Below are 23948 nucleotides of genomic sequence, written 5' to 3'. Positions count from 1 at the left end.
TATAACAGACTTTTGCATTTATTTGATAGAGAACCTTTTGCTTTGCTAATCACCTCAGTGTCAAACCAAGTCTGCTTGCAATCAGACAGTCCTTTCAGTGTAACCTCTGTCAGTCTATCAAAACATGAAGTCTTTTTTTTAAGACAACCTTACATTTTGGGGACAGTTCATACTGCTGACATGTATTTGGGCTGGTTCTGCCAATATTCACAAGAGTCTTAGCTTCATCTCCTTCACTCTACTGTACTTGGTAGATAGGATTTAAAATTAGCCATTTCTTTGGGGGGCAGTAAAAGTGTAAACAGCACGATATAATGTAATAGGCAACTACAGTTCCACAAAACCTGTTACATATCTGAACAGTTGCACCTCGCTGTCACAGTGGCAGATGACTCCTCTTTCCGTTAAACATTGCAGGGAAACCAGTGTGAGAGACTTTTTGGTCATCTCAATCTGCACCAGTTTCCCAAGAGAGGTGGGGCAGGATACAGACAATGTTGACTCAAGCAAATGTTTATATGCACCATGTTTAATTTGATTTCTTTAGCACATTAAAGTTCACTGAAAAAAAGCTTGATTAAAAGTTTCGTCTGTTAGCTAGTTATTTCTCACAAAAAATACATATGTATTGCGCTGTATCAATTGGCACACAACAAACAGGCTCACAAAGAGAACAGACTGTAGATGAATTAGCAGTGAATGGCTGCAACACAACACATATGCTGTAGAGTTGTCCCAGAAAAAATTAACAGATAAAATCATAGTGTTTAGAAAGCAAAAGTAAAGCAAATTGACACATTTGCAACTGTATTTTGATTATCTCTACTGTATATTCATTGATGAACTAAGAAAATGTAAGATGTGGCTTATGATTTAAAACAGTACATTTATACTTCAGTTAAATCAATGCTACAACGATCACATGCAGTGTTTCTTTCCACGAAAAAACAGAAAAGGCAGTTCTTCCCTTTCTCACTTTTGTTAATAGCAAGCTGAATTTGGCCAACATCTGAGTAGGTCACACCTTCAGATATTCAAATGGCCACACTATTTTCTACCACCATTGGATCCAGGTATGTGTATGGGACCTCCAGATTCTTGTTTCTGGCATTGATGATTGCACTAAACATTTGAAGCTCTCCTTGGAAATCCTCGATTAGCTTGCAGGGCTTCTTCTCACTAAAATGCTCCTCTGGGTACTTGCCAAGAGGGACCTGATGACATAAATGATACATTTAAAAAATAAAAGTTTAGAATGTTTTAAAACAGACTTTTGGCAATATACAGTAATGTACAGTTTTAGTGAGCAGGACTCTAATAACCTTTTACTTTAAACAACTTGAACATGAATTTAATTTATGTGATTAAAGACTTGGACACTTACAGAGTCAGTGGACTGCTTGCTGAGTAGCCACACGGTGGACATTCCTTGAACCGTTGCGTTGACAGCAGGGAGTGTCTGCAGCATCGTGGCCTCACTTGTTGTCCCCTTTGTGGTTGGTGGAGAACGTTGTAGGGAGATTGGACTGTTGGGCATCCAGCCAGCGTAGTCAAACTGTGAAGAATGAATGATTGACAGATGACTGATTAATATGGTTTGAAGCTACGCCATGTATCAGTCTGTCTACTACTTTGGTCCACACTGAAATATTGGATTGGAACAAAGACATTCATGGTCCCCAGAGGATGAATCCGAATGACTTTGGTGATCCAATGATTTTTCCTCTAGTGCCGACATGAGGAGAACATTCTTGGTTTTCAGAAGAATGTCTTGAGAACTTTCGGCTGGATCGTCATTAAATTTGGTTCGGACATTCATGTTTACCTCAGGACGAACTGTAATAACTTTGGTGATCCTTTGACTTTTCATCTATCAGATCAACATTTTTATTTGTCCAATACTCTGTCTTATGAACAAATACCTTAAAACTAATGACATTCCTACCAGCTTCAGCTGTACTTTGTGTTTTGTGCTGATAAGAAAGCTTGCTGATGCTCGCATGTTAAACAAAGATTGTGATCTCATAAACATTATACCTGCTAAAAGTTAGCATGTTAGCGTTGCCATTGCAAGTGTGTTAGCGTTTGTTGTTTATAGCTCAAAGCATCACCGTGCCAAAGTGCAGACTTGCTATCAGTAAAAACCTCATGAACCCATTCCACAAAAAGAGCATTATTATAACTGAATTAAAAGACCTCACCTGTCCAGCGTTCACAGCCGAGTGCTGTCCTGAGCAGGTGAAGATCACCATGGTGACAAACTTCACCAACTCAGCCACGGTGGTGAAGCTCTCTGGAATTCCTGACAATTAGAGGGAATAAACTGCATTTAAGATGTCTGGAAGGCAACATTTAAGTTTGACTTCTGTTTGCATTAAGATCATATAATGGTTCATAAATGTGCACATTCATCATCATGAAGATTGATCTTGTCTTTAAGCCCACCTGTGCCGGCTTGGGACAGGAATCCATGTTCAAAAATGTCCGAAATCCACTTCTGCAGTTCAGTGTCTTTCTGGACCTCAGTGTCATTCTTGTAGTAGAAGCTCAGCACTCCCTGCACAAACCTTTGACAAATGTGGATAAGTTCTGTTAAAAACATTTTTTAATACACACTGCAGTAGTAAGACATTCTTTTGTAAGACAATTTAAGGCCATCTCTTTAGAATAATCAGTTGTGTTCTTTTTAAGAATTTGCTGCGATAGTTCATTCAACACAGTAGATCAAACAACTTTAAAGAAATAGTGTGACATTTTCTGAAACTTGCCCATTGTCTCTCTTGTTGAGTGAGATGAGAATATCAATATCACTCTCATATTTGTGCGTTAAGTATAGCTCTAGAACCTGGTGGCAATTAGCTTAGCTTAGCATTAAGACTGGAAACATTTAGCTGGCTATCTTCATATAGTTAAAATATACCTACCAGCACCTCTAAATTACACAAACAGAAAATATATTAGTTACATGCCACATGTTATTCTTGGTAAACAGTTGCCAGGTGCAGGGACTTCCTGGAGTCTTCTGTCTCTGTGGCAACCTCACAGTGATGACAAATCACCAGGATTGGTTTTGATCTTCTCATCTCTTGGCCAACTCTTGGAGAGAAAGTAAAAACTTGTATTTTTGTTTGTGTTGAATTATTCCTTTTAATTAAACCCAAAAATACATTTATATTTCATATTCTGTAACTCCATTACAGTGCCCTCTGTCATAATACAAGTTATTACAGTCAGACATCACCTGTCTTTGTGGCAACCACACTAATGATTGCTTTTTATTGAAACTGAAGCCTTAAATGTTGAAGGTAGGGATGCCCCTTCCCTAATCTCACAGAAGTTCTCAATCAAAGTAGTTCAGGCTGGTTCATTTAGAACATTTTACAGCCAACTGCCAATCTACTCAATCAAGAGGCAGATCACTCATTTACTGTATTGTCATATTTTAAGGCATCGTTATTCTAACTTGCAGCAGTGACTGCTATGGAGCATATGTTTCAAGATAAACTGTTAACATGGACTAATTGAAAGAAACTGTTAAGGGTCAGAAGATGTTGCAGCTTAACTGATCCTTTATGAGAAACCAACTGAGTGACATAAGAGAATAAAAGCTAGCTAGTAGAGAGAGCAGGATTTAGAGCTCTTGTTATCCAATACCAGGACACCTGTACTACCTGTGGATGATCTCCCAAAGCTTGAGTCCATCATCCCTGTAGTAGAACTTCGGTACATCCTCCAGCCCACGGTCAGCAATGTCGTCTGGTATGCAGAGGGAGCGGTAGGTCACTGAGGACAGTGATCTCTTCAGGAGTGTCCTCATACCCTCTCCACCAGAAGCCGCAAACTAGGAGACATTCAAATATGTAAGGATTATAGTTGGAGATAAATAATGTACATGACACTGAAAATATATATATTACTTTTTTTAGGTATTTAGGTGTTTTTTCGGACCTGAGTGAAAACTCCATTCTCAGATATTAGAAGAGCTCGAGCCAAGTTGTTGATCTGTAGAGTGTAGCGAGTGTGAGGTACAAGGAGCTGAGGGAAAGAGGAAAACTCGGTGAACTCAAAGCACACATCTTGATGCTTCTATACTATTCAGCAGTGTCAAATACTTGAAAATATATATATATATATACCAAAACAGTATAATTCATCAACTTTGGAAGACACAAAAATCAGCAACTTGAATAAATGACAACTCCAGTAAAAGTTCAGTATTCTCCCTTTCAGTTACCTTGTACAGCGGATGCACCATGGGCACGTTGCGCAGCAGAGACACAGCAAAAACTTCAGCCAGCAAATGAGTGCGCAGCAGGTGAACGTTGAGTTCATGCTCGTTGAAATCTGCACTTCTCACAAAAATCTTGGCCGTCAACCAGTCGTACTCAGAGTCAGTAGGACAGAAGATGGGATTATCATCTGCTGGAGTCTGCTTCAGCTGCAGGAGAAGGAAGGGAGGTGTGGTTAACTCAATCCATTCAATATATTACCAGTAGTGGTCAATACCGTTAGATACTCTGTTGATCTCTAAGAGCAAATTCATCATTTATTTGACTCCCATGTCAGAGCACAGGGTCAACTTCAGAAAGGAAGCCCGACTTCAATGATCTAATGCCTAAATTCTCATGTCTTTGGCCGAGGGAAAAGGGAGGCGATCTGCCAATTGCAATGAAAAGACTTTCAATATTTCTTTCTCTGATCCACATTATTCATACATGTTTTCACTCTATTTGTGTCATTTAACTAAAGGTATTTCTGTCTTCTCTATACATATGACATCTATTGTGTTGCATGTTTGTCCGTCCTGGAAGAGTCATCACTACAATAAGATATTTGAGTGTTAATCTCACCTGAATAGCAATTGGCATCAGCTGATCATCAGGTGTTTTGTGAAGCAGGACGAGGGGAGCCATCAAGTACTGCTTCTTCCCGTTGATGTTGTTTGTTTTCAGCCCATCCAAACGCTTGTAGTCACACAGGAATATGTTGCCTTTCTGTTTAAAATTTTAGTGAGGATGAGAAATAATTTGACTCACATGCATACAGTGTGAATATTAATTATACAAAGTAAACGTTAGTGAATGTAAGTGTAACATGCTTTTTCAAATTGAACATGTCACGAAGCAAAATATGACTCTAAGATCACTCAAAGTCAAAACATTTACCTCCATTTCATCTGCCAAGACGCACTGACCACCGAGGGAGACCATGTCATCAGTGACAGGAAAGTTCTTGGGCAGGACTGAACAACGTTGGATCAACATGGGGTTGAGACCGTTTAGAAACTGGTAGCCAAAGAAAGCGTCCTCCTTCCAATGTTCCTGGACATAGTCTAGAAAAAAAAGTTGAAGTTCATTGAGTTATAAACTTTGTGCTAGAAAAGCTTCCTCTATCACAGTTATCAGCTTACTACACAGACTGCAGTCACAGACATGGTTGGACACTGTTTATGTTTCAAAGTCTTGATTAAATGCAATTAAATACGGTTAAACGATTCCTTCTGTGACATTTCTTCCTTGTTTATTAAGCCAAGTAATGAAAACAATTATAACATGTTTCGGTAGCATCACGTATATCCGAATGAACATAGTTGAATCATGCATACAGTAACAAGTATTTCATTAAACTACCATGATAGTACCTGATATGTCAGTCCGTTTGCAGCAGAACACCCGATGGATAGCATCAATATTAGGCCAGTTCTCCGTGCAGTCAGAAAGTCCCTTCAGTTGCAGCTCAGCCAGCCTAGAAAATAAAAGCATATAAATGTACTTTATTATTATGCCTTAAATCATGTTCATAGGAAGGTACAGTTAAATAGATAGATATCTGAGAGAATTGAAGACCTCACCCAGTGGCTGCAGTGAAAAGAAACTCTGTTGTCTTGGTGAAGGAGAAGCGGACCTCACAAGGCAGATCAAGAGGGTCCTCTGACCTCATGCAGTGGGGTATTCCCTCTAAATACTCATCCCAACTGGTAAATAGAGAAGAGCTGAGTAATGAGGAACTTTGCACAGATCCCAGTGTATAAGCAGTTTTAATTTAATATGTAAGCATAATATACTTAACTTGACTTCAATATTGCAATTTTGCTAAATACATTTCAATAAACCCTGGCAGGTGTAACAGTGTCATATGGTGGTTAATTTTCACCCAAAAGGGCGTAGATGAATGTTAGTTTTGGGGTGTTTAATAAAGTTAAAAAGTGTATACGCTCTGATTGCTCACCAATAGTCTTCCCCTCGCTGCTTCAGCTCCTGATCCCGACTGTATCTGCCAAGATGATGGTCGTCTTCAAAGACTCTCAGAGCTTGAAGAAAGAAATAACAACAAGGTTTAAAATTATTGATAAATACAGCGAGTTGGTTACTCCAGCCTCCTTATAGACCAGCATTTCCTTCTTTTAGGTCTTCTGTGGTCAGTGAACAGCGTACATGATGTCTGACAAGTGTAATTCACAAAAACCTTTTCCCTCTTTGAAGCGGTGCACCTCACTGTCAGTGATCCAGCGGTAGATGGGAAAGTTGTAGGTGTCACCCTCAGGGGATTTCACTTCCACGTTGGCAGGGAACCAATCGTCTTCAGGGAAGATGAAGTGAGGCTTTTTACCTATCTCAATCAGGATCAGCTTTCCAATGGAGACGGAGCAGGTCACAGTAAAACTGGACACCTGGAGTAATGGGTTGCGTATTTGATAACCAGGAAGTGAACTGTAACATTTCAATACAATACTGAATGTAGAAGGATGGACAAAAATGTATTCAATGCATGAATACAATATTTATTTGGAGCTCATTATGTGGACCTTTTTTGTTGCTTTGGTCACCTTTGAGGCCGTAAGTTAAAGAGTTACAGAGCAGCACATATCCTGTTGCTGCACATGCTGAGTTGATGAGGGTTTACATCAGCTTCTCTAAATTGATATTCAATTCAATAATCTGAAGTTGAAGAAGAGTGTTATACATTTAGAGAACGATATTTCAGACTTACTGCTCCACTGTAGAAGCACAAAGGCCCTTTGAGGCTAACGAGCCAGGTGTGTTGACTCTCTCCATCTGTGCCCACCAGCTTAATGAAGACATTGTTAAAAGTGCCGGCGGTGGCGAGATCAGTAGTGGCTACGGTCACTGTATAATCCACCATTTTCACACTGGCAAGCAGAGGAATCCTGGTGGGGAGAGAAAAATAATAACCATTCTAAGTACTGATCAGGTTAACTGTTGAGAACCAGATGAACCTTAGTGCAAAGAACCATTAACATACTGGTATCACAATGAAAATGGCATTAGCAAAAGATATAAGAACTAACATTTAATGGGTTTTTTTCCTCACCAATCTATTACAGTCTAATCTTTAAAATAATTTATTGAAGCGTCTCTCTTACCTGTTTATGAGACCAAGAAGCTCCTTTGATGAACTGCTCTCTCTAAGTCATCAACACTGATTTCTCATTTTATACACAGTTTTGTGGGAGTGTCAAGTCGGTATCAATAATAAATGGTTACTTCTGGTGATGGAATGTCTTCCAATCTGACTGTTTTTCTGCACTAAACCACAGGAAGATGATGCAATAATGATGTTTAAAGGCAACATTACTCATCAATTAAGACAAACCACCTTTTAAATGTGAGAACATCACAGTCAATTAAAAACATTATAAAACAACAAACTCAGCATTCACCTACGCTCTTTATCCAGATTATTCATCAGAGTTTTATTAAAAACAACTGTAACATGATAGAAACCAATTTCTATGGCATAACAAATACATACATTACAAAACCTAGTCGGGACAATTCAGTGACAGGTAAACGAGGTAAAGGCAAAGTTATTAAATCACAAAATGCACAAATTACTGATTTATTTCTATTGTTTCTAACACAAACATTGATTTTGTACACCTCTACAATCTAATGCAATTGAATACAACAGCTCTGCCATATAATCTACCTCTGCAAAGCTTATCATTTTTATAGTATCAGTTTTGTTGAAATTGTCAGAAATTAGTTAAGTCATTTATATGTTTATTACTGAGGTCATAGTAAATGGTGGACTATAGTGAGGTGTTAATAACTTTTTCCCTCCCTATTGTCACCTCTGAATATAATGTGGTCAGGTTCAACACCATTATTAACTATGGCTTAATCATTACTAAAACATAACATCTTTCTTGCATTGTCAAAAAATTAACATTATAGACATTAAAGTAGACTTTATGGCAGAACTATTGTATTGCATTGGTTCACACAAGTGTACCTCTTAGAGTGACCACTGAGTATACGACACAGTTCCTCAGATCAACTGGCTCAGAACAGACAGGTTGACATACATCAAGATATTCACAGGCAGCTTCATCTATCAGTGCAAAGCAACTACGACACATAGCAGAAGATTCAGAAGAAAATAACTGATTCAATCATTCTTGTTTGGAGACAAAAAATGTAAAAAAAGGTCCTGAAAGAATATTTGGTGATGAAATCAAATTGTGTTGAGAAGTGGATTACAATGGCATTTTTCATTTTACACCAGTTTAATTTGATTTGAATGTGTATCAAAAGAAAGTCTAAATTTGTTTCTTTGCTTCAATATCAGCTCAAAATGCAAAATACACTCGTTCCTTTTGTTAGTGTGAAGCTGAGATACGGGGTCAAATCTGAGGGGAGGGGACAGTCAGGAGTCCAGTGGGCTTCAGCTTGTTGATCCCTCCATCCAGGATACAAACCCGCTGGAAATTTACCTTCACCAGGTGTGCTGCAAACTAGGAGAAAAAAAAAAGAAGCTTAGATATAGCAGAGACACTGCGTTAGAAAGAACAGATGTTACTTTTGTTGTGACCTCTCATTTGACCTGTGTTGTGTAAGCCCTTGTGTCTGTGGCATTTTAGTAAATCTGATTGAGAAACCTCTGGATGAGAATGTAAGATTTGATCATACACAACAGGGATTACAAAACAGAAACTGACACATTGATACATATATTTTAGTTGTGTCATACATCAGGAGTTTAACCAAACCTGAATGCGCAGCTTTAATTAAATGTTGGGAGGGACCTGGTAGTTTATCTTTATTCACAATCTACATAGATGTCAGGCCATTCAACATTAATGCTTACATGGTGTTATTTGTAGGACACAGTTCATTGGACTGAACATAGTCTTGATTGCTTTACATGTGAAAACCGGAAGTATTATTTAAACAAAATCAGTCAAGCTTTACAGATGAGCTCTGTGCAAAACTGTGAGTTCCTTTATGTTAACAAATAAAGCATCCAACATGTGTGAGATTGGCCTAAAAGTCCCTGACTTCAGTTATTTTGGCTTTTTGCATTAGAGCTCTGCTCAGGTTGAAGGTGGCTGGAGTTATGCAGTGAAATAAGCAAGGTCACGGGACTTCAAACTGCTTATTGTGATAGAGGTGTATTTTGTGGAGCTCCATGAGGTGCAACGAAGCAAACGGGAGTCGGGGAAACGTCAGTCAAATACAGTCAATACAAGAGGTCTAAACAAAAGTGAAAGAACCTTAAAAATGTATATATAAAATATATGTAAACGCCTTTAATTAATGAGTGACAAGTATTGCTTTTCAAGAGCTGGAAAAACACAATTCTTTAGTTCTACCTTAAGCACACCTCTCAACTGGCTATTTTGTTGTTATTTTGCTTCCCTGTTGCCATGGCTTAAATCTACAAATGTGTTTGGCAATCTGTCTGTAACTATATGTTTTTTGTCCTGAGTCTAGGCTCACAGGCTCATAAAAGTCATGCTGTCTAATTATCTAATAGAAAATACAAATAAATAATGGACATAGACATTTTAATTCTTTTAAATACGGAGTAAAACCCAGCAACAATTTATGTACAAAAGTAATCCCTTTGAATAAAAACTGTAATGATTAATTGACCCGATTCATGTTATTCATGTGTCTATCACAAAGCAACAACAACAAAACAAAGCTTATTTCGTGAGCCTGGGTTGTTGCTCACACATTCAAGTGTTTTAGGAGTACAGTTAAAAAGAATCCGATTCAATCAACCGACTAAAATAAAAACAGAGCATGAAGAATCAGGCTTACTTCTGACCGCCAATAGGTTTTAAATGTTAAAGGTGCACAGTGAAGCCTGAGCACAGAGAGTGCATTCATTGCTTTGCCCCTGAGTTAATGATAATGTCGCACTGGTCTGGTGCACAGAGATGTGGATGGCATTTAAGCACAATTGAGTCCTTTTATTGACCTTTACTTTTGTGACCCGCACGACTGAAAGGTCTGATGAATTACTGAGGTTGAACCTCAGATGTGGAATTTCAAGTGTGGGGTTGGCCATAGAGGGGGGGGGGGGGGTGAATAGTCATCATACTTGCCTGCATTTGTGATGATAAAGATGGTGATCAATCATCATACTTAATACAAAATGATGATAATGATGAAACATCATTACACTAATGCTGTATAACACAGATGCTCTATTTATCAAAATAGTAGAGCTATGACCACGTTCTGATACATGAGCAGTTCACAAACAGATGTATTTACACTTCAGTCTATCTGCAGAAGAAATCTTCCATTACTCTCTGTAACCGTTATTTTTAACCAGGTTAGAAACTGATATCTTTCCGCTGCTCCCTAAAAAAAATGTAGGACTCATGTTTCTTTAATTAGGGAGAACTACTTATTTCCCTCTCTTACTTTCCAACATATGGAAGGAGGACATCTTTTCTAAATTGGGATGTTGCCAGAAGCAATATCCCTGCTGAGTATTTTTTAAATTTAAGTTTGGCTAATGTATTCTAACGAGAGCACAAAAGGAGAATATATAATGATCAATACAGTTTTCTGTTCAGTTACTCTGAAGTTATTTTTCTGCCAAATGTCAAAGGTAATAATTTATGTAAAAGCCGGTTACAGCCTTGGCTAAGGTCCTAGTGTCTTTTAGAGGTTTTTATTACACTGTACATCAGACCTATAAATGTACAATACTACTGTATTCATTCATGTTTTTCTGCTGCTTTCAGAATACAGCTAAAATATGACAAAGTGCTTCTTGAGTAAAACTAAATCAAAGGAAATTATTTCCAACACTCTTCAATGAAAGTCAGTTTTCTACTGATATTCTATCAACTAAAGAATCCCCGAAGGCAATATCAGTCTTTTGCAAAGTGTTTATGGCGCATGTTGACATCACAATGATGATTGAAAAAAACCCACATTGCATTCATTGTACACTATTGTCACAATGACCAGTGCAAGCAGCGGTTTGCTCGTCTTTGTGGTACTTTGGTTCCCCGGGCATATATACAAGCAGGCAATCAAACTTACTCACTCACATTGTTTCATGGTTGTGTTGTTTCCTGTCTCATTTACATCCTACGGCCTCAATGAGGATAGTCATAGAGCTTTATATTCAACAGATATCAGGGAATGTATAAATATAATATTAACTATAAATATGTGGTTCATGTCTGTTTTCATTAACTATTATTTCACAAGTATTTACGAGTCTTATGATCGGAAATATTGTTAAATAATTTCCAAAAAGTAAGACAAATATATATTTATTAAAAAAAAAACATACATTGGTGAAAACTGCTGTGTATTGACTGGAATAGTTGAGTAATTGCTGGATTTTGGATTGGATTGTGAAACACAAATTTTTGTGATAATGGTGTCGGTGAGTAATGTCACGTGAAAATGTTAAGTTTGGGTGGGGATCTGGATAATTCATCGCAGGATGAAACATCCTTTAAAAAAAAAAAAAAGCATAATCTCACTAGACAACTGCTCTTGTGGAGTTCACCTAAGACTCCAGTGAGGTCCAGAAGATTACAAGGTTTTTTAAGGAGGCAATATGACCCTGAGGTCTGCTTCCACTGTCCTGACATGACCCCCACCCAGGCAACTAAAGGGATTTCACACTCAATGAGACACCTCTGAAAAGATGAATATAGAGCCAACTTTGTTTCGTTCTACAGTTTAAAAAACATCCCTGCGCTGTTATTTTGTCAAAATTGCTTGATGTGCCGTTGCACTGCAGCAAATCGCTCAGGTTGTTGTTTTTGGGAACACAGCAGCCAGAGTACAATCTTTACCAAACCCGTCGTTCTTGCTAGAGGCTCTGTGGGGCTGTGCGTAGGCACAGTTGTGCTTTGAGATAAAGCCTAACATCAGCTTGATTACATTTCTAATGTACGTTCAAACAATAATGGTACCAACATGTCCCCCTTAGATATTACAAAAAGCAACATTACCGAGAGATTGACTTTCACAACATTATAAAGTGTTTGTATACGACATCTCTATGGTAGGTTATGTAATGCACATCTTGGGTTTATATGTCCGAGTTAACACTTTAAGAGTTAAGATAGTGTGTATACATGTGTGTGTGACTGCTTTCTCACCATAGCAGCACTTTTCATGGCGTGGCTAATGATCACGATGACACGTCCTCTGTATTTCTGGAGGATTCCTGTTGCAGGACACTGCACCAGCTCACCGTCGGGGCGGATGTAAGGGGCCTAACTCAATGTTGCACAATCTGGCAGCACCTGACTAAAGTAGATCATCCACCCTGAATCTGTTGCTACTTGCCTTAGATGGTAATGTCACTGGTGTACTTTCTGTGCCTGTGGTTCACTTTAAAAACTCTGCAAAGCACTGGCACCAGGTCAAGAGGTAAGCAAGAGTTCAGAGGCACTGTGGGATCTTGCATGCACAGATGCAACCAAATGCAAATCTCGTCTGTGTGTGTCTTTAACCTTGACCAAAATAATTTTGAGTGAAGGAAACAATCTTCAACAACAATCAGGTAAACAAAGTTTCACACGTTACACCAGCAAATATATGGCACAGATATGATACAAATGACTTGGACTCTGACCTTAAGAGAACCATTTAATTCAGCTGTGAGACTGAAAAGAGACACAAGAAATCTCAAAGCTGGTGTAGGTGTAGCGTAGGAGTGCCGTGTAGAAGATCCCTGTCAGAGGGGCCGTGTGCATAGTGGACACTGCCTTGTAGTGTGCAGTGTAATCTTAATCCACCAACTATGTCGGTTTCATACTTGATAACATTAATAGTTGTAATTCATCGTTTTATCTTCTGAGCTACTTAATCTCGGAACCCATCGACTATCGGTCTCAAGACAGATAAGCCTTCCGGGGCAAGGGGCTATATTTCTGGAGTCCGGTGTAGCCAGCGGATATCCGGACCAAGACTTTGTGCAACGCTCATCGTTTACTCTCCGATTAGCAACTCGAAATGCAAAACTGGAGTTGGAATTAAGAAACAACGTGTACGACCGGATGGTTTTACAAGTAGCCAGTTCACATACAAACGTTAAACCAATAAAAAGCTAAGTCATCATCAGACGATAGCCGGTAGGTTTCTCCACACAGACCGTTTAACTGTATTCAACCAAAGCCTGCTCCAACATCCTTGGTCAATGCTACTAGAACTACAAACTGAAACCAGAACGCCTCTGATGCCAAAATCTTGTCCCGCTGCCTACCAGACTGCACAAGACAAAAGACTTTTGCTATATGGTTCTTTTAAAAGTGTTTGTAAAGAAGTGATGGTATTGTTCAATACTGCTTAGAATTACAACACTTTCCACGTTATTTCCTGTCCTGCCTACAAGAAAAAGAAATTGCCAACATACTTCTGCTGAAGTGCTGTCACAATTGGGAGGGGGGCTGTGTTTGGCAACTTTCGGCCGTCAACAATCTGACATTCCCACCCATTTCACAAGAAGATAAAGAAGCCAGGGATTGAACTTCTCTCTAGCTCTCTCTTTTCATTCCTTACACAACAATTTCTGTCACTTTTCATGTGTACAAACTAGTGCAACACTATGAATGTCTTCCAGGAGAGACTGTCTGAAAGTACAGGCGGTTATTGCATCTCCCTCCGCTCACCCGACAGCCAGCTTTTCACTCGACCTTCAAGTGTAGCCTTTCGGAACAACTATAAACACTTTTGATTCCTGACGTGGTCGGACAGCATGTTGTAGGACCCATCTTTTCTAGTATAACATGGCACTCAAAACTACACTCAGCTGGGTTGCATCTCAGCTGAGTGAGAATTGAATAATTATAACCCTCCCTTAAGTAACAGAAAACTTCAAGTTGGAGGTTTGCTGATGTAAATTCTACTCAGAACAACCTTACCTGAAACTGGCAATATGTCAGCAGATAATTTCTTGTTCTTGCTTTGTTCGACACAATCCAACGTTGTCCAAACAAGCTCCAGTCTGCGTGCACCATATCCTGTTGTGCCTCAGCAGAGAAAGATTGTACAATGTATTTGAATGTTAAAATTTCAGCATTTAACAGACTGGTAAGGATACTCCTCGACACTATGGATGTCAACAGCAATGATTTTGGGCTTGCCGGCTTTGGTCCTTTTGGTGGGCCCGGCAAATGACAGCTCACACAGGTCGATTAGGTCCTCGGCCGAGATCCTCGGGGATACTTCTGCTTTCAGGTCACACAGCGCCAGAGGCTCCCGGGACTACAAAAAAAAGGAACAGGAGGTCATATGATGAAGGAGAAAAGTGTAGTGCAGTAATAAGTAATTGTTGTAAAATGACTCGAGAGACAGAAAGAATAGTTTAAATTTGGATATTGTTGCTTCTTAAAAATCGAAAAAAACACAGTGATTAGGCCTGAATGCCTTTTACGTTAAGTAAATTCTTTCTGTATTATTGAAATATTTAACACAGTCCTTTTAAACAGTTTGTCAAACTAACCCAGTATTACAGGTCAGAGAGCACCACAGACAACCAGCTGCAGTGACCAGAACACGGTTGCCAGTTTCCATGTGCACTGCCAAATGGGTTTATTAAAGCACTGAGCCAGAGGCACGGCTGCAGGGGACTACAGGGGTCTCTGCAATGGTGAGCAAGTGTAATACCTCTATGATTCCAAGATGCCCTGAAATCATTTTAAGCATTAAATGATAAAAAAGGAGAATGCTGACAATTTATTTTCAACAAACAAATGCATTGTGATAATGACTGGTCATTAACTCTGTGTGGATGGATACGTTGGTCTGTTAGCCACCGGTTTGGTTGAGACAGAAATATCTTGACAGCTTTTGGATGAACAGCCATGACATTAGATGTTGATATTCACGGTGCCCAGAGGAGAAATCCAACTGTCTTTGGTGATACTTGATTTCCTAGCACCACTATGAGGTCCAAATAGGTACACTTTGGTTTATGACCAAATGTCTGCAAAAATAATGGGATTCCCATCAACATCAGTTGCACTCTGGGTTTTGTGTTAATTGGCCAACGTTAGCATGTTAACATTACTTAGTTGGTGGATATGTTAAACATTACAACTACTTAACATCGGCATGCTGACGTTAGCTTGTGTGTGATGACTGCTCTGTGGGACTGTATTGGTGTCTTATGATGTTGATGTATGCCAACTTTTTGTAATTCTCAGGTGTCAAAATGTTGACTTCCTGAATTAACACACAGCAGAGCACTTTTTAGGCTATACTCCAATAAAGTTTGATACGGTCAATTCTTATTTTCTTCTGCAGATTCTAAGAGGATTATCTTCTTAAAAGTATATATTTTGTGATTTACATGCCTATTCAAGAACTTGTTACGTCATTATAAGATTATAATGGCAGCCTAGTTATTTAGTTCAGGTACAATAGATGAACAATAGATGAACGTAACCTGAACAATTAGAAAGGTGTGCCTTGTTACAATGTGACACAGAAACACTGGTGAAACTAGTTGGCCCAATGTGCAACAAACTGTTTATCACCTGGCAGTATCATTATTAATGGGTGGAACTGTAAAACTGGCACGAATTTAACCATTTAAGTCGTTGTAAAATGAGGAGGCATGAGGAAGGCGTTATCCTCAGATTACATTTCTTGGAAAGTGAAAGTGAAAGGAAAGATACTGGAGAGCTGAAGAGCAGGAAAGACACACAAGAGCGATCATTTCCATCTGCAACAGAAGCTTCTCAAACACAGGTGAGTTAAACCACTGTAATATAATGAGGATATTCTATCTATCTATCCGTCTATCTATCTATCTATCCGTCTATCCTTCTGTCCGTCTTTCTATCTACCTACCTATCTACCTACCTACCTATCTACCTACCTATATATCTATCTATCTATCACCTATCTACCTACCTATATATCTACCTACCTATCTACCTATATATCTATCTATCTATCTACCTATCTATCTACCTATTTATCATCTGTCTATCTATTGATTTATCTATCATTTGTTTGTCTATTTATCTATCTATCGATCATCTCTCATCTGTCTGTCTGTCCGTCCGTCTGTCTATCTATTGGCACTCTAAGAAATAAGAGTTTCAAATGGGTTCTTCCTGAATGGCCGAGGTTCTATCTAGAACAATTTGCTTCTAAAGATCAATTTTTTGATAAAAGTTTTTTTCAAAGGAGACTCAGGGTTCCATTAAGAACCCTTTTCATCCAAAGAACACCTTTTAGAGGAAAGAGTTCTTAAAGGATAGGGTTCTAGATGAATCCCTTAAATTATAAAAGGAATCTCGGTATAGAACCCTCTGTGTGGGTTATTGTTCTTAGAAGGTGAAAAGGTTCTGGATAGAACTTCGAGAGTAGGTTCTGGGTGGAACCATTACACAATAGAAGTTTTGTCTGTAGAACCTCTCATAGGAGGTTCTGGGTGGAACTTTTCACAGATGATTCTAGGTTTAACCCATTATGTTGGGTTCTAGGTAGAACACTTTATAAAAAGGTCTACCATGAAGCAAAATACGTTCATATTATATTATATTTTGTGTGCGCTTTGTCTTAAAATAAAACTTCCAAGATTTTTCAAACTTGCTTTTTTTGAGCGCACATAATCAGTAAACATAATGCAAACGTATATAAAATGTAAAGTTGGACTATAACATTTGTCCAATTTAAAGTTTTTGCTTTGAAACAGAACCTAAACTTGTTCATTTATATTTTTAATGCCATGGTAACGTATATGCTGTGACTTAGTTAAATTATGGTCTTCTGATGCTCTTCTTCATTAGAACGAAACGCCTCCAATGGTTTCCATCAGAGACACCAGTACAAACACGGCTATAAAACCTTTCAACCCTAAACTTCTGTACTCGTCTCTAATGTTCAATACAATTGTTTTTCTCTGTTTTCTGTACATAATTATTCAAGGCTGAGTGATGGACAGAGAGGACAGAGATGTGAAGGGCAGTCTGGCTGAAGCAAAGCAGCGTAAAGACGACACCAGAGGAAAGTCGAGTCCTCCTCGACTCACACCAGCGAGACGGAGACAGAAAACTCAGCAGAAACAAGCTTCAGGTGATGCTGCAGATTAAATTTGTTCAAAACTTTTCCATCTTAATCTCAAAATACATGTAATTCCGGCATGGTTATTTGTTGTTGAATGTTAGTGTGGTAGACATATTCAGATCATACAGTGTGTAGGATTTAGGGGAATCTATTGCACTGAAAAAAAAAAACCTGAGCTAATGTAAATATAGCATAATTCAACAATACAAAATCTCTACATGAAAATCTCTAGTTTGAACTAGATATATTTGCATAATCCCAGTCAATCTTTTTAGACACACCCACACAACAATGATCTTGCTAATTTTACTAAATTCCAATATAAATGTGAAGTGGGAGGAGCCATGGGGAAGTCAGCCATGAGTAACACCGAGTGTTGTGGGTTGCTTTGAACCCTGGCTGTTTTAACAAATTAGAACATTTCGATAGTTCCTGGATAATATGTCAATGGTGTCAGACACACAGGTCTGTAACACTGACATCAGGAAATAAATGGAGAACATCTCAGTTCCCCTGTGCCACAGAAATAGGCACTACTAAAGTAGTCTGTAAATGTACTTATTAATCATGTCTCTTTGCAGAGGAGGGATCCAAAGTGGTTGAGGAGTCGGTCTCTCCGGAGCTGACCAGCTGGATCAAACTCAACGCTAAAGACCTCAAGATCCGACTGACGGACCGCCGTTGGGCCGCAGAGGTGGTCAACGATTTCCGAGACAACCTGCTGAAATTCCTGAGAGGCAACAGTGATCAGCCTTTCTTCCAGTCCGCTGACTTCCTCAACAGCGGCAGCTACTTTGAGAAAGTCAAGGTGAGGTTGTGATTAACACAATTTCTAAAGTCAACAATACAGCTACAGAGCCCAATTTATTTTAGAACACTAAAAGGGTTTATCACAAAGATTTAAACCTCATAAAATGCATGTTCTGTTATTGTGAAGCACATACAGACAACTGCAGCGCGACCCCGGACCCCAAAGTTACTTTAAATCAGATAAAGTAAACAGACATTTCAAGTGTATGGAAGATAAACATCCACCGTCTTTGTTGTGCTGAATCTCAGATCCACAGCCCCGATGAGTTTGACATGATGCTGAAGCTTCAGGCCCCGTCGCGCCTCAACATGACAGAGCTCGACGGCGGCCTCTTCTACCGGATCGATCTTGCCCGGCCCACTCAGAGCCCCATCCAAGCCTTTGTTCTGGAGAACGGGCGCACCCTCTCATCGAATAAGATCCTGAGTGAGATGTATCGCCTGGTTCGCAAGTTCCTCAAGACCTACAAAGGTCTGATCATTACCTCTCATCTGTTGCTGTTGTTGTGACAATCATCTGGTTTCTCCCTCTATATTTCTGTTGGAGTTTGAGTTATCAGGACTCATTTTACACTTAATACTTTGTGGACCTTCGTCCTACTTTGGGAACCTGGATAACAGTCTGTGTTCACGTTCCCATGTTTCCAGTGCCTGATGAAGGCTTTCGCTGGGAGATGAACAGGAAGCGACTTCACTCGCCGGCTGTGACTTTGTCTCTGTGCAGGAATGAAATCTGCAGTGACGAGTTGATCTCCGTGGACCTGGTTCCTGCTCTGGAGGTAATCATTTAGATTTGTTTAATCACGAGGACTAGTGTAAATCTGGACAGATCAAATCATCGGATCTCGGATTGATATAAATTAGAGGGAAAAAACAAACCACATGCATTGATATATGATAATACACACACACAAAATGTCTGTTTTATCCCCTCTAATCTCCTAATTCATATAGCAATTCCTTCTCTTGTACGAGTCAAGCTCCAAAATACGCAAAGTAATATGTAGTCACAAAACTGTTAAATCGTAGTGGAGTAAAAAGTACCAGGAGGAAATGGCCGGCAGACGACAGACAGACCAGGTTACACCAAAGACAAACGAACACTGAGCCAAGGGGCACACAGGGTTTAAATACACAGGGAAGGTGCAGGTGATTAGACACAGCAGGTTTCAATTAAGGGCGGGGCAGACAATGACGAGAAGAACAGACGGGCAGAAAGTGAAGTGAAGCACACTGAGGAGGTGCAGGTGATTGAACGCAGCAGTGTCTAATTAGGGAAGGGCAGACCATCACAGGGGGAAGACAGACAACGGCAGGAGATAAAGTGCAAGACACATGGAACATCTCAATAAAACAGAATAAATAACTAAATCCAAACATAAATCGTGACAGAAATGTAGCAGAATAGAAGTATAAAGTAATATAAAATGGACCTCAAAGTACCTCAAAATTGTACTTAAGTATAATACTTGAGTAAATGTACTTTCCGCCAGAAAGTACTTACTGGATAATACTTATGTTGCTTTTAAAATGTACCAAAGTAAAAGATATACATCTTCCACCTATTGTAGCATTAAAAGTCATAATTGTAAAGGCAGTAGTAGTATTGGTAATTGAAGGAATACTAGTGAGGGTTCTATGTACTAATGTATTGACAGAGGTAGTAGATGTAAGGGTAGTCATAGTGACAGCAGTATTGTACTTAATGTAACACTTGTCCTTGTTGCTGTATGGAGGTTCACTCCTCTCAGGGCTGGCCGCTGTGGACAACTGGCTGGGAAAGAAGGTACGTCAAGAAATCAAAAGTTTGCCGTGCTTCTTCGTACCGAAGAGGCTCAAAGGACGAAACCTCAGTGAGGAAGCCAAAGGTGAGAGAAACGTCCGTCTGTTTTTGTTGTATTTGAACAACAATGACTGTGACAGAAGCAAGACGGTCATTTATCCGTAGAGGATTTTAATGCCAACGTGCAAAACTTTCTGACATGAAGTTCTTGGAGCTCCAAAGACTGTGTTTTCTCTCCGGAGGCAGTGGTGGAGTAAGAACTCAGCACATTTACTCAAGTACAAATTTGAGGTACTTGAGTTTACTTAAGTATTTCCAATTTCTTCTTCATTACACTTCTGCTGGGACATATTGTACTTTTTACTGCATTTATTAGTATTTGTTACTTTTCTGGTTGAATGTAATGAAATATATTACTTTGTTAAAGATTCCTCCAGTGGTTTCCAACCAATTTGACTTCTGACCTAAAAAGAAAACCTCAGTCTAGTTGTAATGTTTCAGGTGTCTGTGATTCGTTTGCAGTAGTGGTTACATTGAAATAACAATTAACAATAATAATAAGATGTACATTTTATATTTCACAGAAAAATTGCAGACATGGAATACAGATTTGTGTGTCATAACTTGATTTTTTTCCTTCATACTCTCCCATCACTTATCTCACAACTGCCCACATTTAGCTTGTGACCCTTTAGAGGGGCCCGGCCCCTAGGTTGGGAACCACTGGACTACACAACCTAACTAACCACGGCCAGCTACAACGGTATCTGTGCTTCTTACATGTATGCATCAGTATTAATGATGTCATTTATCATATCAGTCACAGGGTGAGTGAATTTAGTGTAATTTTAACTTTAACTTTTATTTGAAGGACTTTTACTTGTAATGAAGTATTTTTACATTTTGGGACTTTTACTTCAGTAAATGATCTGAGACTCTGAATACTTCCCTCCCCTCAGGAGAGTTGAATCTTTTACAGCTCCAAATATGTACAGAAACCATTGATAGAAGTCACATTTTAATGTTTTCTTTTGCAATTGTTTGTTAAAACACATTTTTGGAGTTGTAAGTTATTTTCCATGGTGGGTGTCCAGTGTTTGTGTTATTTGTACGCTGTCATCATCCCATCAGGTTGTTTTTGTCTTTATGTATCAGAAAGTTGGAGGATTTCTTTCTCTCACATCGAGAAGAAACTCATCAGGAGCCACGGCAACAAGAAGACCTGCTGTGAGAGCAACGCCACCAAATGCTGCCGGTGAGACTCTGAACCGTCTGCTTTCACATTCTTTACTGTAATAAGGTTGCCAGGTTGTGAAAAGAAATCTCTTTAAGACCAATTATTTCTAGGAAAGGTCTGCAGACACTCTGTACTTAACACCTAATTAACATTTTACAGCTTCAGACTTGATCATTTAAACCCTTTAATAATAATTAATTGACATTTCTAACTGCAGACTTGATGACTTAATAAAATGGGATTACCAACATGAATAACTGCGTTATTACCAAACTGACCCTAACCCTGGCGACCACCGAATGTGTTCTTACAAAATGGTTTATAACCGATTAAATCTTTAATACATGATTGATGGCTAATCAATAAAAACAATTATTTACTACTTATGAACACTTCATGAAGGGGGCGGTCTTAAAGATGATGTACTTCTTTAAAAAAGTAGTCAACACTGTATACAGGGTCAACAATAACTTAATAAAAGGACAAACGGTTAAGAGATTTGAAAAAGGCCACCATAACAGCCTCTAACTGAAGACGTTTTCGGTTGTCGCGATTTAAAAAAAAGGAAGACATATAAATTTGGAATAAAACATTTTTCTTGGAGCCCTTTTACAAGAAACTATTTCATCTTGTCTCTGGTAGTAAACAGTGCTTGATGCTCCTCAAGTCTCTGATTGAAGGCCTGAAACAACGTTTCCCCAAAGAGCTGGATCACCTCTGCTCGTACCACGGGAAGACAGTCTTCCTACACACCCTGTCCATCAGGTAGGACATCTTTATTATTATGACAATATCTTTATTATCATTGTAAGAATGGAAACGTAGCGGTGGTTGTTGCCAAAGTGTTATTAGCAGCTGCTGTGGATGTTGTTGCATTAGTAGTAGCTCTGTCAGTAGTGTCAAAGGTAGTTGTAGTGTTATTGTGAATTGAATATCCTTGGATTTTATGCATTTAAAGCATCTATAATCCGTTTTTATAACAATAATATAAGCAATGTTACAATGTGAAGGGAGTCACTCGTAAGGATGAACCTACAGAGAATTCTTGCCTGAATCTGCAGCTTGGCTTGGCTTGATACGGAGCTTTACAATCAGTTTCAGCTCATTGACTCGAGAACAAAAACAGAGCCACAAACAACAACAAAATGAATGATAATGTTGCTCTGTAACTGTTAATGTGGTGTTTGTATTTGAACTAGTTTCTGCTGCCCCCAAGTGTCCAAAATAATTGGTTATTGCAGGTGAAAGACATCTAATTGGACTCTATGATCAACATTTTCACTTTTTCTGCCATTTTAGAGACAACTATTCGATTAATTCAAAAAATAAGCAACATATTAATCAGTCATATAAAAAATCATTGGTTGCAGCCTTCGAAATATTTAATGTATATCAACACAACAGTTATCGCAGTAGGATGATGTAACTACTGGAGCAAGTAATCGATTAATTGACTGATTGATTAGTCTATCAACAGAAAACTAACCAGCAGAACTGGTTGTAAAAACTACTATTAAATATCCTTCAGTCTCATAATTTCTCTTTCAGTCATTTCTGTGACACCTTTTTCCCGTCAGGTTTGATGACTCCATGTGGGCTCGCCAGCAGCTCCCCGCCTGCTTCCTGCACCTCCTCGGGGCCATGGAGAGCCACGCTCGCACGGGCCTCCTCCCTCACTTCTTCGCGCCCAACTGCAACCTCTTCTCCCCGGACCTCCTCCCCCGCAGAGCGCTGGCTTTCCTCGTCAGCGCTTTGGAGGAGCAGAGGAGGGAAGGACTGCCCCTGCTGAGGCATCCAGCTCCTGTCCCACCACTCAGACTGAGGAGTCCTTCAGGAGACACCTCCTCTGAGATATCCACCGACAAGTCGTCCATGCTGACTACAGTTCTCTCTCTGGACACTGCATTTATGAATAAACTGGTCCTGCTGTTTGCTGTGGCTGTAGTTTGTGTCCTATTTTGTAAGTTAGGATGGAGTGTATGTATTGGGTGAAAACAGGGAGCCTAATAAAGGGCATCATTCCTTATTGATTCTAATTCATCTGTGACTATTTCAAATATTATATTTCCATGGTGATAAATAAGGTTTTAATAATGTATAATGCAAAGGGAAAATAATTATCCTCATGTCTACTTTTAATGCAGATTGTTTCAGAAATGTTTTAATGGGAGATGTAATCATTGTAGTTCTTTTCAAAAAGAGAAAACCTTAGTAACCTATATATGAATGTTTTCCTTTCCTTCCTTATTTCAGATAACACCATCAACAGCAAGACCTTTTTTCATACAAATTCTTTACCTTTTGTTTTAATGTAAAATGTTTCGTATTGTTCTGTGTTTTTGTAACTCTGTTTACTGTCATCTCTTGTAGATTAAATAATTATACCTCATCTTTTTGCTGTAATGACGAATAATAGGTGTTTAATGCATTCGTAGATGATAAACATACTGTATATGGCAAATGTGTATACTGCGAAAAAGCCAATAAACAAGGACTAAGGAATGTTTTTGTCAACAATGAAGCTGATGATTATTTTCTCAATTAATGTTTCTTTTACAAAATGTAACAATACCCAGAGGGCAAGGTAACAGTTTGCTTGTTTTGGCCAAACAAACATCCAAAACAAGTAAGATATTCAATATTTAAAACGAGTATTATTTATATATAAGTAGCAAATTGTGATATTTGTGAATATTGAACCAGTGGGAATCATTTGAAAAATATTAGATTTTTTTTTTATTGTCAAAACTGCTGCTAATTAATTGCCTCTTCATCAATTGATTATTCAACTAATTACCTCAAA

The 23948-nt window shown here is 38.8% G+C and overlaps 2 protein-coding genes across 2 annotated transcripts; one reads left to right on the top strand and one right to left on the bottom strand.

The window, feature by feature from the left end:
* Positions 1-577: 577 nt before the first annotated feature.
* LOC306707883 (polyunsaturated fatty acid lipoxygenase ALOX15B-like) lies at positions 578-7143 on the bottom strand (the record flags this gene model as incomplete). The annotated part of the gene is made up of 14 exons (XM_079175528.1): positions 578-1214; positions 1385-1555; positions 2202-2302; positions 2446-2567; positions 3672-3841; positions 3949-4035; positions 4235-4438; positions 4851-4994; positions 5166-5332; positions 5642-5745; positions 5852-5974; positions 6229-6310; positions 6466-6670; positions 6991-7143. 14 exons carry the CDS (start codon positions 7141-7143, stop codon positions 1035-1037), a joined length of 2013 nt encoding a protein of 670 aa, XP_079031654.1. The 3' UTR covers positions 578-1034.
* An 8760-nt stretch (positions 7144-15903) lies between these two features.
* Positions 15904-23520, top strand: LOC306708378 (cyclic GMP-AMP synthase; the record flags this gene model as incomplete). The annotated part of the gene is given in 11 exon segments (XM_079176210.1): positions 15904-15989; positions 17178-17324; positions 17897-18123; positions 18375-18597; positions 18774-18904; positions 19862-19883; positions 19886-19993; positions 21064-21163; positions 21788-21910; positions 22723-23105; positions 23516-23520. Coding segments are annotated over 10 exon segments (1461 nt in total). The 5' UTR covers positions 15904-15989; positions 17178-17185.
* Positions 23521-23948: the final 428 nt, after the last annotated feature.

Source organism: Pholis gunnellus (genome assembly GCF_910591455.1).
Source record: "Pholis gunnellus genome assembly, chromosome: 16".
Lineage (NCBI taxonomy): Eukaryota > Metazoa > Chordata > Actinopteri > Perciformes > Pholidae > Pholis > Pholis gunnellus.
Note: the sequence above shows the minus strand (reverse complement) of the source record. Positions and strands in the feature narration are given on the sequence as shown.